This window comes from Squalius cephalus, assembly GCF_949319135.1.
Source record: "Squalius cephalus genome assembly, chromosome: 3".
NCBI lineage: Eukaryota > Metazoa > Chordata > Actinopteri > Cypriniformes > Leuciscidae > Squalius > Squalius cephalus.
In genome coordinates this window covers 21,768,935-21,790,964 of record NC_137124.1, presented here as the reverse complement: position 1 = coordinate 21,790,964, position 22,030 = coordinate 21,768,935, and the positions used below count along the sequence as shown (strand labels likewise).

At 38.7% G+C, this 22,030-nt stretch overlaps 1 protein-coding gene across 3 annotated transcripts in view; it reads right to left on the bottom strand.

Moving 5' to 3' along the window:
• Positions 1-22,030, bottom strand: part of mettl15 (methyltransferase 15, mitochondrial 12S rRNA N4-cytidine) — a 104,942-nt gene that overhangs the window by 32,757 nt on the left and 50,155 nt on the right. For all 3 annotated transcript variants that reach the window (XM_079866906.1, XM_079866908.1, XM_079866907.1), the window contains exon 3: positions 13,484-13,620. In XM_079866906.1, the coding sequence (XP_079723032.1) occupies positions 13,484-13,620 (137 nt within the window). The remainder of the gene's footprint in view (positions 1-13,483; positions 13,621-22,030) is intronic.

Here is a 22,030-nt window from a genome sequence, read left to right as displayed (position 1 = left end):
GTATGGTAAATTTTTTGCAAATTTGCAACAAACAAAACTTTGAAAAAATGTAATTAAAAAATGTTTTAAAAAACACGTGATCACATATTACTGAACATACAAAATTCAAAGTATATTCTTTTAGGATTCTGACTTACAAAGGCAACCAATATTAAACAGAAATGTTGTATGATTCCTATAATTTTCTATGTTTAAATTCTTAAATGTTATAATTTTGTCTTCATTACATACCTGATAGATATAATTAATATATGCCGCTATTTGTTTTAACATTTTATAATGGGAAAATTTCATAAAACAATTGTCATGAAACAAAACCAATCAGCAGTGATATCCATCATATATTTTTGTATATTTTCTTATGTGTAAACATTATGAGTAAAATGTGAATTCATTTTCACTTTTCTAATTTAAAGTTGTATAGGACTGCAATATAATGTTATAATCTTCTTTGTACATGGTAATTTCTGCTTTTATATATTTAGTTTCCACACAGAAACGAGATTCACATTTTACAGAACTGAATAAACTGTGGCAGGTGTTCTGCCTCTGTAAGGCTGGTTACCTAGGCACTAAGTTCTTAGTGGGTGTCCAAAGACTACTGCAGCTCATAAGCTGTACAGGGAGGGAAATAGAGATAGACCAAATAATATGTGTCCCACAGGGAAGGTAACAAAATATCATTTATTTATCACCTTGGAGACCAGAAGATGAGAGTTGTGAGAAAGCACTGTCGCAGCTTAAACTTGAAAAACAGTAAAAAAAAAAAATTTAATTGAAAAACAGACACACAAACACACACACACACACACACACACACACACACACACACACACACACACACAAACCAATGAAAATACAAGGGAACGTGTACAAAAACGCATGCATGCGAAGGCTACACAATTACTGTGACCATCGACGCACGCATTTGTAGGGGAGTATGAATGTTAGAACATGTGCGCGTGACGTTTCATTTGACTTGAAGTGGAGGTGTTGGTTTGACGTGAGTATTGACGATGCCTCTTTAATCCTCAGTCATTCAGATGGAATCGTGGGCGGGTTTTTTTTCACTATTGCTTTAATTCACTTTCTTTGCTTTATCTGAAGGGACTTCACAGTTATGAGTAACACAGGCACAGTCTCGTCTCAGACCACACGCACACACATAGCTACAAATAAATGAATACAGTTTAAAAAGATCAAGATGAAGCTGAAACATAACACATAAGCATTCAGGCATCATCTCAGTCCCTCCTGACTCTCTTTCTCCCTGCATCTCCTCCTGAGTTCCTTCCCCAGCACCGAAGAGCCATCCATTTTTCATGTGACCTTTATACAGCCTGTGTGCAGAGAACAGCCCAGGTAGGCAACTATAAATCAGACAGCAGAGAAGCAAATGAGGTAGAGAACACTAGGGGTCCCATGCAGAAGCAGAGGTGGTTAATTTGACTGCGTTGGCTTTGCAGTCATGATAAACACGCGGATTCCCCTCCCTGACTCGTGCTAAAATCTCTACAGATGAACAAAAAAAGTGCGGAGGAAGGGGGAGAAAAATCACCTCCTCCACCTCAGAGGTCATCAAAGGTCTTCTTAACCCACTCATGCGGCCGGCTGAAGGCTTTACCCATAGGACTCTGGGGTGCCTGCGTCCACACACCCACGGCCAGCTGAAAGATCAAGGGTGAGGGAGCTGCTCGGCTCTCGCCCCCGCTGCAAGGGCTTCCCTCAGTTCTCTGTGAAGGGGCTTTCTATCTCTTTCTTGCTCTCGCTCCTTCCCTCCTCCTCGTTAGCTCAGTACCTTCATTAATTTGCTGGAAAATCTATAGTGAGGCATTCTCTTGCCCGCCCACACAAACACATAGACTCCGCTAGAGCGGTAAGACCCCGTCCTCCCTCCCGGTCCATGGATCGGTGAGTTCGGAGGGAGAAAGAGAGAGGTTGTGACAGACAGAACGCTGCCTCTGCTGTTGCTTCCCGTGTCAATACGCAGTCAATTTAGGGCCTCACAGGAGCCAGACTTCACTGCAGTAGTTTTTCATTGTTAAGTGGTCTTCCTAATATGTAGATGAAGTTCAGGCGTCTATATTGGTACAAAAACAGATTTACCACATCGAACAACATAGCCTGAAACCACAGGCAATATGATCCTGAGCATTAAGTACAACCATTCTGAGTGGCCACTCAAGCAAATTAGGCTTCGGCACAGCAAGATTGTGATGTGAAATATACAAAACGGTTCTCAGATATTAATTTTGAGCAACAAAATTTATTGTCTGAATACATAGACCAGTAGCAGTGCTTCTGCAAGCAAGATTTTCATTACAGAATTTTCACAATATACTCAAGATTTCCACTGTTGTATCTTGAGAGGGGTTATGCATGTTCGGTTTGGGTTTGATGAAAGATTCTTATTTCTTATTAAAGATCACAATATTTTGTGGACTATTATACTTTATTTGCTGCTGCCATGTACACTGTACTTTATTAGACGCTTTCTAATTACTCTATACAATATCTATTTTTCAAAAGCACAAAAAAAAGGTAAAGTCAATAAACAATGTTTCATTTTTTGTTGTTCATTTCACATGCAGAGTGAAAATGCAACAACATGGCTTGACACTGCCTGATCAATAACTGAGCAAAAACGCTGATTAAATTGAGTCCCTCGGCCCCTTCTCTATCCCCCATCTTCAAATGCCAACCTTTTCCCTACGCTACACAACTCCAACAGCAAGAAAAGTTACATATCTCGACAAAATGGAACAAAACAAAATATCTCACAAAAATTAATATACAACTCAAACATAATCACACAAAAACATCACACAAAGTGCAATAAATAAAGGCAAAATAATAATGCCACATAACATGACACAGAACAACTGATGCAAGGTAATCTATGAGTTAATCCTAATCAGATAACACTACAAAACTGGGCAGCGTCATTTTTGATCATCTTGATTTAGAGTGTTTAAAGGGGTGGTTGATTATGATTTCACTTTTCTGACTTTAGTTAGTGTGTAATGTTGCTGTTTGAGCATAAACAACATCTGCAAATTTACAACCCTCAAAGTTCAAAGCAAAGGGAGATTTTTTCAAAGCAAAAAGAGATCGTTTTTAAGGACTACAACAAACGACTGGTAGGGACTACACAAGCTTCCTCCCGGGTTAGTGACATCACTAACCCTAAAATTAACATAAACCCCGCCCCCGGGAACGAGATTTATAGATTATCATGACAGATTACGCTAATCAATGACTAGAAGATAACTACACATAAGCTACCTAAATTCATCAACTAACCATTCAGAAATGGTCTGTTACTTGCATTCTACATGTTGTCACTTCTTCTCGAGTCTTGTCTCCATCATTAAACATAAACATTGACATTTTCAGTGAGTTAAAAGGACACCAGCTCTTGAAGCTCCGCCCCCTGTGCTGAGAGCAGCAGCTCATTTTGCATTTAAAGAGACACACACAAAAACGGTGCGTTTTTGCTCACCCTCAAAAAGTGACAACTTTAACATGCTATATACAAATATCTGTGGGGTATTTTAAGCTAAAACTTCACATACACACTCTGGGGACATCAGAGACTTATTTTACATCTTGTAAAAAGGGCATTATACCACCCCTTTAAATATACACACATACAGTATATATACAGTGAGGAAAATAAGTATTTGAACACCCTGCTATTTTGCAAGTTCTCCCACTTAGAAATCATGGAGGGGTCTGAAATTGTCATTGTAGGTGCATGTCCACTGTGAGAGACATAATCTAAAAAAAAAAATCCAGAAATCACAATGTATGATTTTTTAACTATTTATTTGTATGATACAGCTGCAAATAAGTATTTGAATACCTGAGAAAATCAATGATAATATTTGGTACAGTAGCCTTTGTTTGCAATTACAGAGGTCAAACGTTTCCTGTAGTTTTTCACCAGGTTTGCACACACTGCAGGAGGGATTTTGGCCCACTCCTCCACACAGATCTTCTCTAGATCAGTCAGGTTTCTGGGCTGTCGCTGAGAAACATGGAGTTTGAGCTCCCTCCAAAGATTCTCTATTGGGTTTAGGTCTGGAGACTGGCTAGGCCACGCCAGAACCTTGATATGCTTCTTACAGAGCCACTCCTTGGTTATCCTGGCTGTGTGCTTCGGGTCATTGTCATGTTGGAAGACCCAGCCTCGACCCATCTTCAATGCTCTAACTGAGGGAAGGAGGTTGTTCCCCAAAATCTCGCAATACATGGCCCCGGTCATCCTCTCCTTAATACAGTGCAGTCGCCCTGTCCCATGTGCAGAAAAACACCCCCAAAGCATGATGCTACCACCCATATGCTTCGCAGTAGGGATGGTGTTCTTGGGATGGTACTCATCATTTTTCTTCCTCCAAACACGTTTAGTGGAATTATGACCAAAAAGTTCTATTTTGGTCTCATCTGACCACATGACTTTCTCCCATGACTCCTCTGGATCATCCAAATGGTCATTGGCAAACTTAAGACGGGCCTTGACATGTGCTGGTTTAAGCAGGGGAACCTTCCGTGCCATGCATGATTTCAAACCATGACGTCTTAGTGTATTACCAACAGTAACCTTGGAAACGGTGGTCCCAGCTCTTTTCAGGTCATTGACCAGCTCCTCCCGTGTAGTTCTGGGCTGATTTCTCACCTTTCTTAGGATCATTGAGACCCCACGAGGTGAGATCTTGCATGGAGCCCCAGTCCGAGGGAGATTGACAGTCATGTTTAGCTTCTTCCATTTTCTAATGATTGCTCCAACAGTGGACCTTTTTTCACCAAGCTGCTTGGCAATTTCCCCGTAGCCCTTTCCAGCCTTGTGGAGGTGTACAATTTTGTCTCTAGTGTCTTTGGACAGCTCTTTGGTCTTGGCCATGTTAGTAGTTGGATTCTTACTGATTGTATGGGGTGGACAGGTGTCTTTATGCAGCTAACGACCACAAACAGGTGCATCTAATTTAGGATAATAAATGGAGTGGAGGTGGACATTTTAAAGGCAGACTAACAGGTCTTTGAGGGTCAGAATTCTAGCTGATAGACAGGTGTTCAAATACTTATTTGCAGCTGTATCATACAAATAAATAGTTAAAAAATCATATATTGTGATTTCTGGATTTTTTTTTTTTTAGATTATGTCTCTCACAGTGGACATGCACCTATGATGACAATTTCAGACCCCTCCATGATTTCCAAGTGGGAGAACTTGCAAAATAGCAGGGTGTTCAAATACTTATTTACCTCACTGTATATATATATATATATATATATATATATATATACACTCACCTAAAGGATTATTAGGAACACCATACTAATACTGTGTTTGACCCCCTTTCGCCTTCAGAACTGCCTTAATTCTACGTGGCAATGATTCAACAAGGTGCTGAAAGCATTCTTTAGAAATGTTGGCCCATATAGGATAGCATCTTGCAGTTGATGGAGATTTGTGGGATGCACATCCAGGGCACGAAGCTCCCGTTCCACCACATCCCAAAGATGCTCTATTGGGTTGAGATCTGGTGACTGTGGGGGCCATTTTAGTACAGTGAACTCATTGTCATGTTCAATAAACCAATTTGAAATGATTCGAGCTTTGTGACATGGTGCATTATCCTGCTGGAAGTAGCCATCAGAGGATGGGTACATGGTGGTCATAAAGGGATGGACATGGTCAGAAACAATGCTCAGGTAGGCCGTGGCATTTAAACGATGCCCAATTGGCACTAAGGGGCCTAAAGTGTGCCAAGAAAACATCCCCCACACCATTACACCACCACCACCAGCCTGCACAGTGGTAACAAGGCATGATGGATCCATGTTCTCATTCTGTTTACGCCAAATTATGACTCTACCATCTGAATGTCTCAACAGAAATCGAGACTCATCAGACCAGGCAACATTTTTCCAGTCTTCAACTGTCCAATTTTGGTGAGCATGTGCAAATTGTAGCCTCTTTTTCCTATTTGTAGTGGAGATGAGTGGTACCCGGTGGGGTCTTCTGCTGTTGTAGCCCATCCGCCTCAAGGTTGTGCGTGTTGTGGCTTCACAAATGCTTTGCTGCATACCTCGGTTGTAACGAGTGGTTATTTCAGTCAAAGTTGCTCTTCTATCAGCTTGAATCAGTCGGCCCATTCTCCTCTGACCTCTAGCATCAACAAGGCATTTATATATATTTGTTCATACCCCCTCCAGAGTCTGCAAGAAGTTCATCATGTACTGCCCTGATGAAACATATTTACTTGATATTCACATTTATTCCATATAAAATAATAGAATTTTCACAAATGATTTTGTTTTAAAGTTTACATGCTTTTTGTCTCCTCAAGCATCACTGTTTGAAATGTAAATATCTGTTATGCAGCTTCTTCAGGGCAAATTTTTTTTATATTCATGTTTTTAAATATTGGTTAAATATCGGACATTGGAATTGATAACCGAGGACAGATTGTTGAGAGACAGACTGCATTGGCCGGTGTTGTTAATGACACATCAGCAGGAATGATGTCAAACGTTATTGAATGAAATGACAGATAAATTATCTGATGTGTTGACAACTGGAGAGCCCGTTTCTCTCTCTCTCTCTCTCTCTCTCTCTCTCTCTCTCTCTCTCTCTCTCTCTCTCTCTCTCTCTCTCTCACTCACTCACTCACTCACTCACACTTATGTCACTTGTCAGCATGTCAATGGCTCGAGTGAACAATCACCTATCAGCCATCTCCCAGATCACCAGCATTCCAGTCACCATGAGTATTTCTACTTTTTATGAAAACAGAAATAACACATTTGAAAATGCAATTTTTGACCACAAATTACAAATCCTTTTCAATCATTTCATCAAATATAGTGCAATAGGGAAGTTTCCTGAGTAACAACAGGCTAAAGTTTCATATTTGGGCCTTGCTTCCATATAAACAGGTGATGGTGCAAAGGAGAGAAACTTTGCCGAACTGAAGGAGATATATCTTTGTGCATGACAATATGACAATAATGCCTAGCAACCTAGCCTGAGTGGGAGGTGCAATCTCAGAGTATCATTAGGTGTGGAAGAGCCAAACGCTTCTTGGTGGATGATTTGTCAAGTTCTGCACGAGAATAAGGTTCAAACCTAATGAGTGACAAACCACAGGTGCTGAAGATGGGGAAAACCCACCCTATACTAGGTTTGAAAGAATAATTTTCAACATATAGTTATAAAAAGTTGGCAGAGTTAAAGTCTTATGCATTGACAGCATTGTGAACCCCTTCACTGAGGTAAAGTCATTATAACGCAGAACCCCATTCTAGCTGTAAAATCTGATTAGATGATCCATGTTTGAAGTCATGGTAATATGACCAATATGCACACTTCAGTCGAGGTTAAAATGACTGTGGGACGTTGTTATAAAACATTAAAACTATCTACATTACTCATTGGAAGCACTGTTTATTGATTGTTTAATTGCTTATTAAAAGGTGAGGCAAATAATTTTTATTAGGTGAAGCAAACCATAATGTGTTTCTTCAGTTTTTCTGCTTCATTGCACTTGTGCCATAAAACAGTTTAGGCATCAGAGACCGTAAATCACAGAGCCCACTTTTTTCTGAAAAAAATTTGACATGTATCTAGAGACCTCTTAAGTTCATGTATCTAAAGTCATCAAAATATATGATCATATATTGTTTCACAGATATAAGGGAGTTTCTTCAACTTGAGGCAATTTTATATCACAGGGGCTGACTATTATTACAACTAACAGATTTTACTAAAAGAAAAGACAACTTTTTATTTTTGTAATATAAAGATCATATTAAACTATCTTGGAAACTCTGTACTGTGCTGTCATATTTCAAAACCCTTATATATAGATTTATACTTTTATATTTGCCCTAAACCATGATTTTTAATCAATACAAATATGAATTACAACATACAGTATAACTTACCGAAATATATCGTGTCATGTAATCGCTCAATCAGTCTTTCAACCATGGAAAGACAATAAAACAGCTTGTAAACAATGTCACGTAACATTACATTTACCTCAGAAATGCCATTCCATGTCCATAGCTTGATAATTAGCTAGAAAAAAAATTCTAGAAAGGGACATTTTACTAAAAATATGCACTATATTGATGAATACACTAAATTAATCAATATCGAATCTAACTGAATCTACAACGGAATTTAATCGAAAGCTTGTAAATTGAAATTGAATTGAAGTTCACAAGGTCAGAAATGCCCATAATTGAATAGTTGAATCGATATGAAACACAATAGCTAACTGTCCTACATCTTTGGTGACACTTTATTTCACTTTAGACATTCTACCAATTATCTTTGCATCTACATGTCAACTACCATTCATTAGAGTATTAGTAGACAGTCTGCTTAATATCTGCTAACACTTTATTTTGATGCTCCCCCAACAGACATTACTCATAGACTTGAAGTTACTTTGCGAATACTTTACATCAACTAATTCTACTAATCCTAACAGTCAACTTATACTGTAATGAGAGTTAGTTGACAAAGTTGTAAAGTTACTTATAGTTAGTAAAATGTCTAAAGTGGATTATCTTTTTAACAAAGTCCAAACTTGTTAAACAGACAACAGGTCAATTATGGTATTTTTCTCTACTTGTGCTTGGATTGCTGCTTACAGCCATATTTAATACATGTAATTATTTAATGAACATTAAGTGTCTTTTATCAAATTACAGTACCATTTTTTTTACAAAAGCACATTCATTACCCCTGCCTACATACAGTAATCCTCTCTCTTTCTCTCTGTCTTCTGTTATTCAGCACTCCCTTACTCCCGTCTCTTTTGCCTCCTAAAGCACTGTGGGGGTTTCCTAAGCTTCTCTGTGGCTCTGCAACCCACAGAATGAATTGAGAATATGCAAAACACTTACATAACAATTTTAAATTATTAACGTCTTTATGTGGTTAAAACAGAGCATCAGAGGTAGCAATGCCTTATGTAAGATCTTATATTATTAAAAAAAAGACATGCTTCATGGGTGTGTAGATATGTGTGAGCGTGCTCCAAGTATGGGCTTCATAATTGCTAAGAAACCGATCTATTTATAGTTTAGCAACCCACAATACTGACATCATCTAAACTTAAAAGGGTAAAGCAAAAAATGTAAGTTAACTGGCACACTATGTTTCATAACAATAGAGATGGCCTCAGTTCCTTTAACTTCAGACTATAAAATTATTTAATGAAAAATGATCTGACGAAACCATCTAATTATATACTAGTTTCAGGGACACTCAGACTCTCAAGGCTCTGTTATTTATGTAGGACAGGTAATCTGTCTGTTTCTGTGCAAACATGAGAGTCAACATGAAAGGGACTTTAAAATTATGCACAGGCTACTGATAAACACTTGCCTAGCATTTCATCCCAGAACTAGCTGTAAATGACGGGCAATGATGCTGAACAGCCTGAAATTCCCCATGACGTAGTATGACGTAGACCAATGACAAAGCCAGTGAGCTTTATAACAAAGATGTACAATACCACTTTCTTTTCAATGCAACATGAAGACCAGTCTTAAAAGCCCCAAAATGTTTTATTTATGTTAGTAAAATAGGTAATTATTTTATATTAAATTATAATTATTCCAATGTAACAAATAAAATACTCATGTAAAATAAAAATACAAATATGCAAAATTATGTAAAAAGGTTTTTAAAAGGTTTAGTATCATTTCTCTTTTGTTTGTCGTTTATTAACAGTAATACAAAAACGCTGAATTATTTATGAACTTTTACTTTTTAAGCAAGACTGCTATTTAGCTAAACTTCTAGCAAAGGTCACATAATCCTGCTACTTTTACTCTAGATTTTTTCCGACTGTCTGTGATTGTTGTGTTCTATGTTAAAAGAAGTGGAGGGAGAAATACTTCCTTTTCCTAACAATGTCCTGTTTCCTTTTATCACCTCTCTTTATCCAATAATTCTTGGATACACATTTTTTTCAAGATATATACATAATAAAAATCAAACTTTCATATCAATACTGTTAGGTGAGGATCGACACTCAAAGGAAATGTCAAGATCTGATGTATTGGTATTTTCAGATCAATCTGTCCACTAAACAGTGACTCTGTATGGATGAGGAAAAGTGGATGGATGCAGAAACTTGCTCAACTTAAATTATAATCAAATAGCAACAATTTCCCTCTGGGACAATGAAGCCTGACCTGTGACCTTGTGATATGTGTGAGTCCATAATGTCATGTTCAGATTTACCCTTTTCTTGAACATATGGCACAAGAGGACACTGACAGATTAGTGATATGTGCAGAATGTGGAAGTGACAGAATATGTGGTGAGGATGTGCTTAGACACATAGCATAAAAATAGCACATTTGGCTAAAAACAGAGGCCATCTTTTGGAGATTAAAGCATAACCAATAAAACCTTTTTTAAGCTAAGTCGATAGTAGTAAAGGAAGAGAGAGAAAGAGTCCACTGTGACCTGACATATTCAAACAAATCAAGCCTGACATATTTCGCAGCACCAAGCTGCCTGACTCCTGTATCTACGTCACTGAGGTTCAAGGCAAGATGTTGATCGACTGCATTCAGCAGGGGAGCAAAGATGGAAATGTACAGGGGGAAAAATGCAGTCAGTCATACAAACACACAAAGAGTCAAGGTCTAGAACCTATCATGTACAATGTGTGAGTTTGGTTTGGTGAATTGATCAAGGCCACCAGGGACTGGCCTCAAAAGATTTCATCAAGAAATTTTAACAAGACATTTTTACAACAAGAAATCCGAGATGAAAAAATACGAGTATGTGTCCTCCAATGCGATAGAAAAGCAATGGCATTTCTCCTCTCTTTTACTAAATGCTCTATCTCTTTTTTTAGTACGTAGTGATGTGGGAAACTGTTTCTTCAATGGGTAGTCACCCAGAGAAAGTCTTTATTAGCAAACCTGGCAAACATAATAAATCAAATAGCTTGTTTAAGCACTAACAGATGCTGTAAATAATTGCCAGACACAGTTAAAGGGTTAGTTCACCCAAAAATGAAAATTCTGTCAGTAATTACTCACCCTCATGTTGTTCCAACCCCGTAAGACTTTTGTTCATCTTCGGAACACAAATTAAGATATTTTTGATGAAATCTGAGAGCTGGCTCACTCCTTCATAGGCTGCTACGCAATTGATATATGACAGTACAGAAAAGTAAGTAAAGACATTGTTAAAATAGTCCAAGTGACTACAGTGGCTCAATCTTAAGTTTATCAAGCAACAAGAATACTTTTTGTGCAAATTTTTTAAAAAAAATAATGACTTTATTCATTTTCTTCTGTGTGGGACTCTGAGTGAGTTCACGTAGTGTAACAGCACAGCACTTCTGGGTTGTACATCAGAACGTAGGCTCACTATTGGCCGACGCTGGTCATGTGTGAGATGCGTGTGATGCTGGCCAATAGTGAGCCTACGTTCTGACGTATAACCTAGAAGCACTGCCCTCTTACACTACGTGAACTCACTCAGAGGCCCACACAGAAGAAAATGAAAAGTTGAATAAAGTCGTTATTGGGGGGGGGGGGGGGGGTTGAGCCACTGTAGTCACTGTAGTCACAGACTGTTTTAACAATGTCTTTTTAACGAGTTATTGTTTTAACGATAACTTTTCTGGGCTGGCAGATATCAATTACCTAGCAGCCTATGAAGTAGTGAGCCAGCTCTCAGATTTCATCAAAAATATCTTTGTGTTCCGAAGATGAACGAAAGTCTTACAGGGTTGGAACAACATGAGGGTGAGTAATTACTGACAGAATTTTCATTTTTGAGTGAACTAACACTTTAACATTTGTAAATCCTTTTTTCTTTCAGTTTCTACCATCAGAATCCAAAGGAAAAGTGACAATCCTAAAGTAAATGTGTTCATCAAGTCTTAAAAGACAAATGTCAAGCATATCACATGTTTGTGACACTGTTACGTGTCTCGCTCATGTGAGCTGAAACACGATGATAGGACGACAGAAGGCCTGTATTCTGACAAAAGTAAAACATATCTTGATGTTATTAATTTATTTACTTAGTAAGTGTTAAAGTGACAAGGAGGTACCGAGGCAACAGAAGGTATTGAAATCATCAATGACGTGTTTGCCTTGGAGCATTACTGTAATTCTGTGTCTGATTAAGACTGTTTAAGGGAACAGATGCCAATGTCTTAACACCTTGCCATTTCAATCCTCTAATAAGAACTCAGAAAAGCAAACAGATGAAAAGAGAAAAAAGGAAAGGAGAAAAAGAAGCAAGAGGAGAATCAGAAATGAGAGAAAAGGATACAAAAGATGAGAGGTGAGAAAAAGTAAGATGAGATATGAGAGAAAAGGAGAAAAGAAGAGAGGAGATGACAAGAGAATAGACACAATGCGAGGTGAGACGACGAGTTGAGAGGAGAGGAGAAGAGATGCGAGAAGATGAAATGAAAAGAGAGGAAAGGAGAGAAGAAAAGTAGAATGAGAATGAGAAATGAGAGGATAAAAAGTGAGACAAGAGGTTAGAAGTAAGGAGACAGGAGAAGAAACAAGAGAAGGAGAAAGGAGAGAAGACAAGACGAGAGGAGAGGAGAGGAGAGGAGAGGAGAGGAGAGGAGAGGAGAGGAGAGGAGAGGAGAGGAGAGGAGAGGAGAGGAGAGGAGAGGAGAGGAGAGGAGAGGAGAGGAGAGGAGAGGAAGAAGAGGAGCAGAGAGAGAAAGATGATTGCGTGGGCTGCCTGCTCCTCTTACACAGCATCCAATAATATTGGCTAATTGCATGATTTCTTCAGCTTCTCCAGCCTCTCATCATGAGTGGGAGTCAAAGGCCTCATTGGTGGAGTATATAGCTGCTGACAGAATAACTTGTACTGATTCTCTCTCTCTCCCTCCCTCTCTTATTCCTCTCTCCTGCGTTGGTTTCTGTAGCAGCGGTCCCTCTGAGACAGGTTTCCCCAGAATCCACGTAAAGAGGTATCTCTACCCACGCTGCAGAGTCAGGAACATCTCATTTGGAGCTTACTTCAGTGCTGCCTCATGCACACGCGCACACACCACACACCCGCAAAGCCCTCATGCTTTTTCCTCTGGTTCTCTTTTATTAAATACTAGCTCTATTTCTCCCTCTCTCTCTCTCGTCATCCTACACTCTCTCACGCAGGAAACAGGGGAACCTGCGTGGGCGGCAGCGTCTCTCCCTGTCACTGAAGCCTCAGGCCCCGTTGACAAATGAGACGCTGGGGCCTTTCGACTGAGCGTGGGTGAGAGCGGGGATTCTTTATCTGCACTGGAGGATCTCTCTCTCACACACACAAATAAAAACCAGAGAGCCCCGTGACCGCCACCCACTTGATTGCAACAGGGACAGAGCAGGTCACAAGCAGGTATTAAGACACATGTCGAGTTCCTCTGGCAGTTTAGCCGCTGCACCATGTCCAAATTTGATTAAAGAGTAAACTCACGGGTATTCTTCAGCTAAACGCTGAGCCATTTGGAAAGCTGTGGGGTCACGATCTGCCGCCATCACCATTACATCAGGAACCGACAGCAGGATGGCCTTCGAGTGACCTCCGGCCCCAAAGGTCAAGTCCAGGACAACCTGTTGAAATACAAAAACAGACCAGAAAGAGAAAAGTAAAATATTTTATTCATGATGAAAACTACTTTCGGATTGAACAAAGCTACTTAATGTTCAACCAAACATTGATTTTGCTCTAAGTATGATGCCACTGTCCATAAAGTTTGTCGCTACTTTTCAAAGAGGAAACACATTTGCGCATTCTACCTCTTTTTCTTCCCTACAAACACGCACACTCACACTAGAGACACTATCCTGTGTTCTCACTCAAAAGTCAATGCATGAGTCATCATCTCTCTTGTTGAAAGCGTCTCAGTGGTTTCTTAGAGCCACAGTAGCAGCTACACCTCGGGTCCATTTCCCAGAGCCATCCACCCACACGTCATACCCTAAACAGTACAAATCCATCCTTAATAGCACTGATACAAAAATGTTGTCATTAAAATGCCTGATAATCTCACCAAAATGACTGATTCATTCACATATTTCACTCAGAAACTTGTGTGAAGAAGAATCTTTTGGGGTCAGAACGTTCAAGGTTTTTTTGTTGGTTTTCCACCATTTTGTTTACCATTCTTTCACTTTGGTTACTGGTCTGAGAAGACTAGAGTAGGGGTTCTCAAAGTGGGGTCCATGCCCCATAGCCAGGGGGTCCGCAAAATAAACGTTGGGCCCTATGGTTCCCACAATGCAGAAAACACATACGGAATCGCCGAATTCAGTCATAAAAATGGAATTTACAGTATAACATGTAATGTCACAGAATTTGGCCAATTTGGGATGAATATATCAAAAGTAGTACTGTACACTTAAACATATTACATTAAATATTAAAGCCCAAAAGACTACTATTTAAATATGAAGTCTGCATGTCTCTGTGTGAATGGGTGCTGCAGGCAAGCAGTTTGATCTGTTCACATACTCAAGCACGAGAGATGCGCGTTTTTAGTGTCTGCATTCTCGCTATATGAGGACATGAACTTAATCTCCAGAGCTGCTCTGAGGGTCACTTAACCAGCATTTTACCATTTAGTTTGACAAAACTATCGTCATCATATCATATGTACACAAGACACTCAAAGGTCTTCACGACAACCAGATAAACTAAAAGTTCTCTTTAACATAAAGAAATTATAACAGAAATATATTCCTATTGTACAGAGGAATGTACTTCTCACAGTAATAATAATAGTAGTAATAATAAAAGTATTATTAATCACACATTTTGCTTCCAATAATCACACATTTTTTCTTCCGTAAACCTCTGTTGTGCAACACTTTGCTAAAAAATAAAAGGAACTGTTTCATTTTCATTTGATTAGATTTTAAAAGATTAGCTTTCATTTCATTACCGCATAATTTTATAATAAATTTGTATTAAAACAAAAGAAATTAACATTTCATAGTGCCCTGTTTTTGCAAACATTAAAAAAAAAATTGTTTAAGTTTGATTAATTCAATTGATTAGACATGCTTCTTGGGTGTAAAAAAAACAAAAAAAAAACAAAAAAAAAAAAACGTTTTTTATATGGCCCTAAAATTCAGATTTCTTAAAGATTATATATATTATTAGGCTATATATATATAGGCTCATAAATGGGATTTACAACAACATTTACTTACAGGTGTGAGTCTCGAAATGTCCCGTTCACACAGCAACTTACAGTACAGTAACGTCTCGAAAACTGTCTGTATGAACGTGCAACAAGAGTCAAGCCTGTATTCTCTTAACAGTCACCATACACATACACACACACACACACACACACACACACACACACACACACACACACATATACACATACTGTATATATATATATATATATATATATATATACAGTCGTGCTCAGAATTAATCTTACCCCTGTTAAATCAAAAATGGCTGTAAAAAATAAATCTGCATCGTTTATCCTTTTGATCTTTCATTCAAAAAATTGGCAAAATCCTAACCTTTCATTTAAGTAAAAGAATTGAAAGTGGGGGGGGGGGGGTCACATTATAAAATAAATGTTTTTCTCCAAAACACATTGGCCACAATTATTCATACCCTTTATTAAATACCTTTTTGCAATCTCCTTTTGCCAAGATACCAGCTCTGAGTCTTCTCCTATAATGCCTGATAAGTTTGGGGAACAACTGACAAGAGATCAGAGACCATTCCTCCATACAGAATCTCTCCAGATCCTTCAGATTCCCAGATCCATGTTGGTGCTTCTTCTCTTCAGTTCACTCCACTCATCAGGTCAGGGAACTGGGACGGTCATGGCAGAAGCTTCTTTTTGTGCTCCCTAACACATTTTTGTGTTGACTTTGATGTTTGTTTTGGATCGTTGTCCTGATGGAAGATCCAACCACGGCCCATTATAAGATTTCTAGCAGAGGCCGTCAGGTTTTGATTTTTTATCTGTTGATATTTGATAGAATCCACAATGCCATGTATCTCAATAAGAAGTCCAGGACCTCCAGCAGAAAAATAGGCCCACAACATTAAAGATCCAACGGTATATTAAATTGTACACATGGGGTACTTTTATCCTTGTGTGCACCAAACCCATCTAGCGTGTTTGCTGCCAAAAAGGTATTTTTTTAGTTTCATCTGACCACAGAACCCTGTGCCGTTTGAATTCCCGGTCGTGTCTGACAACTGAATATGCTGGAGTTTGTTTTTGGATGAGCGAGGAGCATTTTTCTTGAAAACCTCCCAAACAACATGTGGTGATGTAGGGGTTGTTTGATTTTTTTTTAATAGGCTTTCTGACCCCAAGACACAACTAATCTCTGCAATTCTTCATCTGTGATTATTGGAGAGTCTTTGGCCACTCAAACTTTCATCCTCACCGTCCATTAAGACAATATAGACACACGTCCTCTTCCTGGCAGATTCGTAACATCTTTAGTTGATTGGAACTTCTTAATTATTGCCCTGATGGTCAAAATGGGGATTTTCAATTCTTTAGCTATTTTCTTACAGCCACTCTCTATTTTGTGATGCTCAACAATCTTTTGTTGCACATCAGAACTATATTCTTTGGTTTTACTCATTGTGATGGATGATTCAGGGAATTTGGCCTTTGTGCTTCCTCATATTTAAACTCCTGTGAAACAAGAAGTCATAGCTGGACAATTTCATGTTCCTAGTCACCCTGGTGTGCTAAAAAAGGTAAATATTAATGGGAATATACTTCAGAGACATTTTATACAAAAAAATTCTAGGGGTATGAATAATTGTGGCCAACGTGTTTTGGAGAAAAACATCTATTTCATAATGTGATTTCCCCCCAGTTTCAATTCTTTTACTTTAATGAAAGGTTCGATTTTTGCCAATTTTTTGAATGAAAGATCAAAACGATAAACGATGCAGATATATTTTTTACAGCCATTTTTGATCATATTTACCAGGGGTATGATTAATTCTGAACACAACTGTATATTTATTTAATTTTTTTTAATAATTCTTTTACAATATTTTATACATTTATAATTTATACATTAAATGTAATTTGTATTTTTGAGATTTATTAAAGACATAGCTCATCCAAGAATGAAAATTGTCATCATTTATGCACCTTCAGGTATTTCATAACTTGTCTGGCCACAAAATGAAAGTAAATGTTCACCAGAGCTATCAAGTAAGATTTTCAAGGCAAGATTTTCATTCAACAACAAAATTCCAGTCTATTCTAGACACAAAACTGTTGTATGGCTCGAGAAGACTTGGGATATAGCATATTAGTCGTATTCGTATACTGACAGCTCCTGGTCATTGCAGGTTTGTTTGTAATGCAAAAAGCAGCTTCTTCAGAAAAAAAATTCCATAAAAATAATTCTTATGCATAATTAAACTCATATACAGCTAAATATGAAACATTAGAAACACTGTGAATTCCATCAGAAATCTAAAACTACATTTGCTTCCTTGGTGGCAAAAACAGGGAGTGTTTGTATTACAGCATGTGGGTTCTTTTTGTTCTTCCTTCATTCCACTGCACACTGATTAACTTGTGAGACAGAGACAACATGCTCTAAGGCAGACGCCATAGGCCTACAGTTCTACTCCACTGCTGGGCAGCACACCACAAAGACAGAGTAATTAGTAGCTTCTAATGGATACGTGTCATTAGTACTAGCTGGGAAAATATATCGGGGAGAGAAAGAGGGCCTGGCATCAGAATGTCACAAGGCACGATTTTTAATTTAATCTCATGCTAAGAACGAGAATTTTGGTTTCTGATCACCTCATGGGAGAGACGCCTGTGATAGCGCCTGAGTTCGTATGTGAGTCAGTCCCTTTTTCATTTTCAAGTTTGAATGGTCATCACGTTCCTATTTTATATTCCACTGCTTTTCCACATTTATTTTTTTACCATTTTCTTTTTATAGTTTTATCATTTACAAATGAAATAGCTGCAGATCAATACTTTTTGTGCACAATACCCTCAAGTACATGAGGTCAGAGCCTTTAAATAATGATGCACTATCAAGCTTTCGCTCTATGTGTCCATAGCAACCACAAAAATCTTCATCCTTCAAGCTCTTCGGTCACGAAAAGCCACAAATTAACTTATGGTTCGGAAAGAATTAGATACTGTAAGAAAACTGGATTAAAGAAAGGACTGCATGAGGAAATTGTTGCAATTGTAATTAATAAATCCAGTTTAATGACAGCAACTTTAGCTGATTCAATGTCCAATTTACATTATTAAATAAAAGCAGTTTTGATCATTTTATGCAGACACTTAAATTTAACAAATAGCTGAAACATTTGACAAATAGCTGAAAGAGTGAATGAGACATTTTTAAATCATGTAATGGTTTAGAAGCACTTTCCCCTAGGATATAAAAAAATATTTCCTGGCACACAGGCATCACTCTGTTTTCTCTGATTCAATTTCTTCCTGTGTTTTAGAGCTAAATCATTATTCCTCAGCTGATGACTCACTTTCAGCCCTCAAATTCAACTGCCCCCTTTTGATACTGACAGGAACAACAACAACATATGCTCTTGTGTGGCTCTAGCATACCATAATATTATGGTGGACTTGCCATATCTTATTGCAACTGTAAAAACAAAAATTTCAGAGGTCTTGTGTCTGTGTATTAGAACTGCTCGTTCTTTTGGTTTACCAAAAGAAGCAGGAAGAAAGCTCCAGTTGGTTAAAATGGACCACCTCCACCCTGAAACATCAGTACAGAGATGGGGCTTTTTGGGGGCAATCGGCTTAGAGAGAAGGAGACTGAAGCATGCGGATCGATAGTGACGTTGGTGGAGAGGTGCGAGCGTGCATGAGCTGAACAGGAGGTCATCAATGGTGGAGGGGCGCGTCTCCCTCTCCTGTCTGAAAAACAGGCAGAGCTAAAGGGGAGGGAGAACAAGACGACACGATGAGTCACAACAACCAGCTTTAGTACGCCTGGTGTGCCATTCAATACCAGTGAGAGGTAGATACACAGAGAGCATGAAAACATGTAGATAAAGAAAAAAATTCAAAACAAAACAGAAGCCCTGTGTTAGGTTGGCCTTTGCTGAAAGGGCTCCTGAGGCTTTTGACTGCATTTAGTCCCACTTCAGTATTATCTGGCATCTAATGAGTTCAATAGATAATCATTACAACACTTCATCATGCCTATATCTGTGATTATCTTGGAAAAACAGAGCAATCAAACTACAGTAATAATGAATATGAAACTTTATTTATTTTTTAGCATTTAAATTTTCGTACATTTTCAAATATGTTCTCCAATCCCAGGTAATATGAAATATGAATATGACATTGCGCTGTTTGTTTAAAGATCCAAAGCAGACCAATATAGCAACATCGTTTTTGCAGTTCCTCTGGCAGAGGAAGGAGCTTGGGTGGCTCAGGCAAGGCCTCCGGGCCGGCAGCGGGCTCCGGGAAGGCAGCTGGCTCTGGGAAGGCAGCGGGCTCTGGAAAGGCCTCCGGGCCGGCAGCGGGCTCTGAGAAAGCAGCGGGCTCTGGGAAGGCCTCCGGGCCAGCAGCGGGCTCAGGGAAGGCAGCAGGCTCTGGGAAGGCAGCAGGCTCTGGGAAGGCCTCCGGGCCAGCAGCGGGCTCAGGGAAGGACTCTGGGCCAGGGGCTCTGGGAAGGCCTCCCTTCATCGGCAACGATCATGGCTACCGGGAACTCTGACTTGGCGGCCATGACAGCTGGAAGCCTAGGCGGCTATGACAGCCATGACTCGTGCAGAGCCGCTCAACTGCAGTGCAAGATAGATGTAATACTCGAGTGTCCAGTTAAGGTCCCAAAATGGCATGAGTGAGCTGAGCGGTTCAGACAGCTCTCACCAAAAGAATATCATCAGGCATTCCTTGCTCATGTTGCTCAAATTAGCCAACTCAAAATCCAGAGTATAATCCTCAATGCAGCGATCTCCTAGATGGCGACGCGTAATTCTCCCTGCTGGATCCATTATGGGTCGGTCATTCTGTCACGGGACGGGGGAATCAAAGACGGCAGGCAGAGATGAGGGATCAAAATGCAGGAAGATTTTAATGAAAATAAACAATCATAACATAAGTCAGGAACAAAATAACACTGAGAAAAACAAAGAAAACACGGGGAACTGGAGACACCTGCATGACATCAAACAACGACCGACAGAGAACCAGAGAAAACAAGGGCTATTTAAACAGAGGGGTAAACGAGCTTAACAAGGACACAGGAAAGAACACAGAAACTAGACACAGAGAAACTACAACATAAAAGTCCCACAGAGCAAAAGACACAGAAGCAGATCTGACAATATAAAGATGCTTAATAATAATAAAAAAGCTTTTCTTCTTTTAGGCTTACAGTATTTTTTTATTATTATTTCTAAAACAATGCTATGTCCTCACCATGTTTCTTTCTTTTTTTAATTCTGTCATCATTTACTCACCCTCTTTTCGTTCCAAACCCAAAGGGGGAAAAACATTATAGTTTTAAAGAAGTCTGAGAGATTTTTGTCCCTTCATTGGCAGTCTACGCAACTATCACTCAATTCATATAGATTAGTTTTACGATCTTTTTATGAACTTTTTGAAGCATCAAAGTGGTAGTTGCGTGGACTGTCAATGGAGGGACAGAAATCTCTCAGATTTCATTCAAAATATCTTCATCTGTGTTCTGAAGATGAACAAATGTATTTTTGGGGGGTGAACTAACCCTTTAAGTCTTCAATGTAAATCAGTAACGTGAAATCACTAACAACTCTTTAAAAGAATAGTCCACACAAAAATGTGTCCGACCCTCATGTCATTCCATCCAAACCTGTATGAATTTCTTTCTTCTGTGGAACACAAAAGATGATATTTTGAAGAATGTTTTTTTTTTTCCATACAATGAAAATCAATAAGGGCCAGATTTACTAATAGTTTGCGGCAGCACAAATCCTCTTTTGCCATTAAAAAACTACTGTCAGGATTTACTAAAGCGACGCTGTGATAAATTAGCACTGAAAAGGCGTGAACAGGGTTATTTTTGCGGCCGACCTTGTTGTATATGCATTTTAAGGAGTTTCCATTTCAGACGCTAAATCTATGAGAGGAGAGTATATAAATGAATCATGCAAGGTGATTTACTAAGGTTTGCATTTGTCAATTTACTAGTATTTGCGCCTACATTGATAGCTTTCAAGTACACTGTAATGTTGGATGGCTATAATTAATGTTTAGAATTGGGGGGAGGATCATTTTTATCCAGACATCAGTATCTGTAATAGTATCAGTGATTCTGACCTTAATTCATAAAAAGATGCCATTAAACAAGTATTTAAAATGTCTTTATGTTGTCTCTACATTAATTTGGAGATTATTAACTGTGAAATTACGACATTATAAAATATATAAACTAATATAAACCTATACAAATTTAAGTGTTTTTAATTGCGATTAATCACAGAAAAAATGTGTGATTAACCAAGTTAAATTTTTTAATCGATTGACAGCACTAAAAAGAATACACTTTTATACATAAATGATTAAATAAAAATTGAACCCTGGTGCACTTGCGTTCATCTTTTTTTATGTCATCACAAACGTTTGGTGCTATTATGTGCAGCTGAGTAAACGACACTTGGGTTTACTGTATGTCCGTCGCAAAAGGTGGATTTTTGCTGCTAGCAAACAGATTTAATTGAAGAGACAGTGGATTGCCATTCATTTGCCGCCCTGACTGCACTCGCTATGCGCAAATAGACTGCAGGCTCACTTTCGCTCATATCCACAGAAAATCATCAACACTATGATCCCTTACATGTGTTTTATTGCACTAAATACATTGTAATTGGCTAAAACGTGTGCACTGCACAGGTTAACTTTACTTCCTGAAAATATACGCACCTGAGTCCGTGTTACTCAACCAATCTCAGACCATCTCCATCAGGTAGTCTCGGGTTCGATACCCCGGTGCGCACCAGGGTCCGCATGACCGCTTT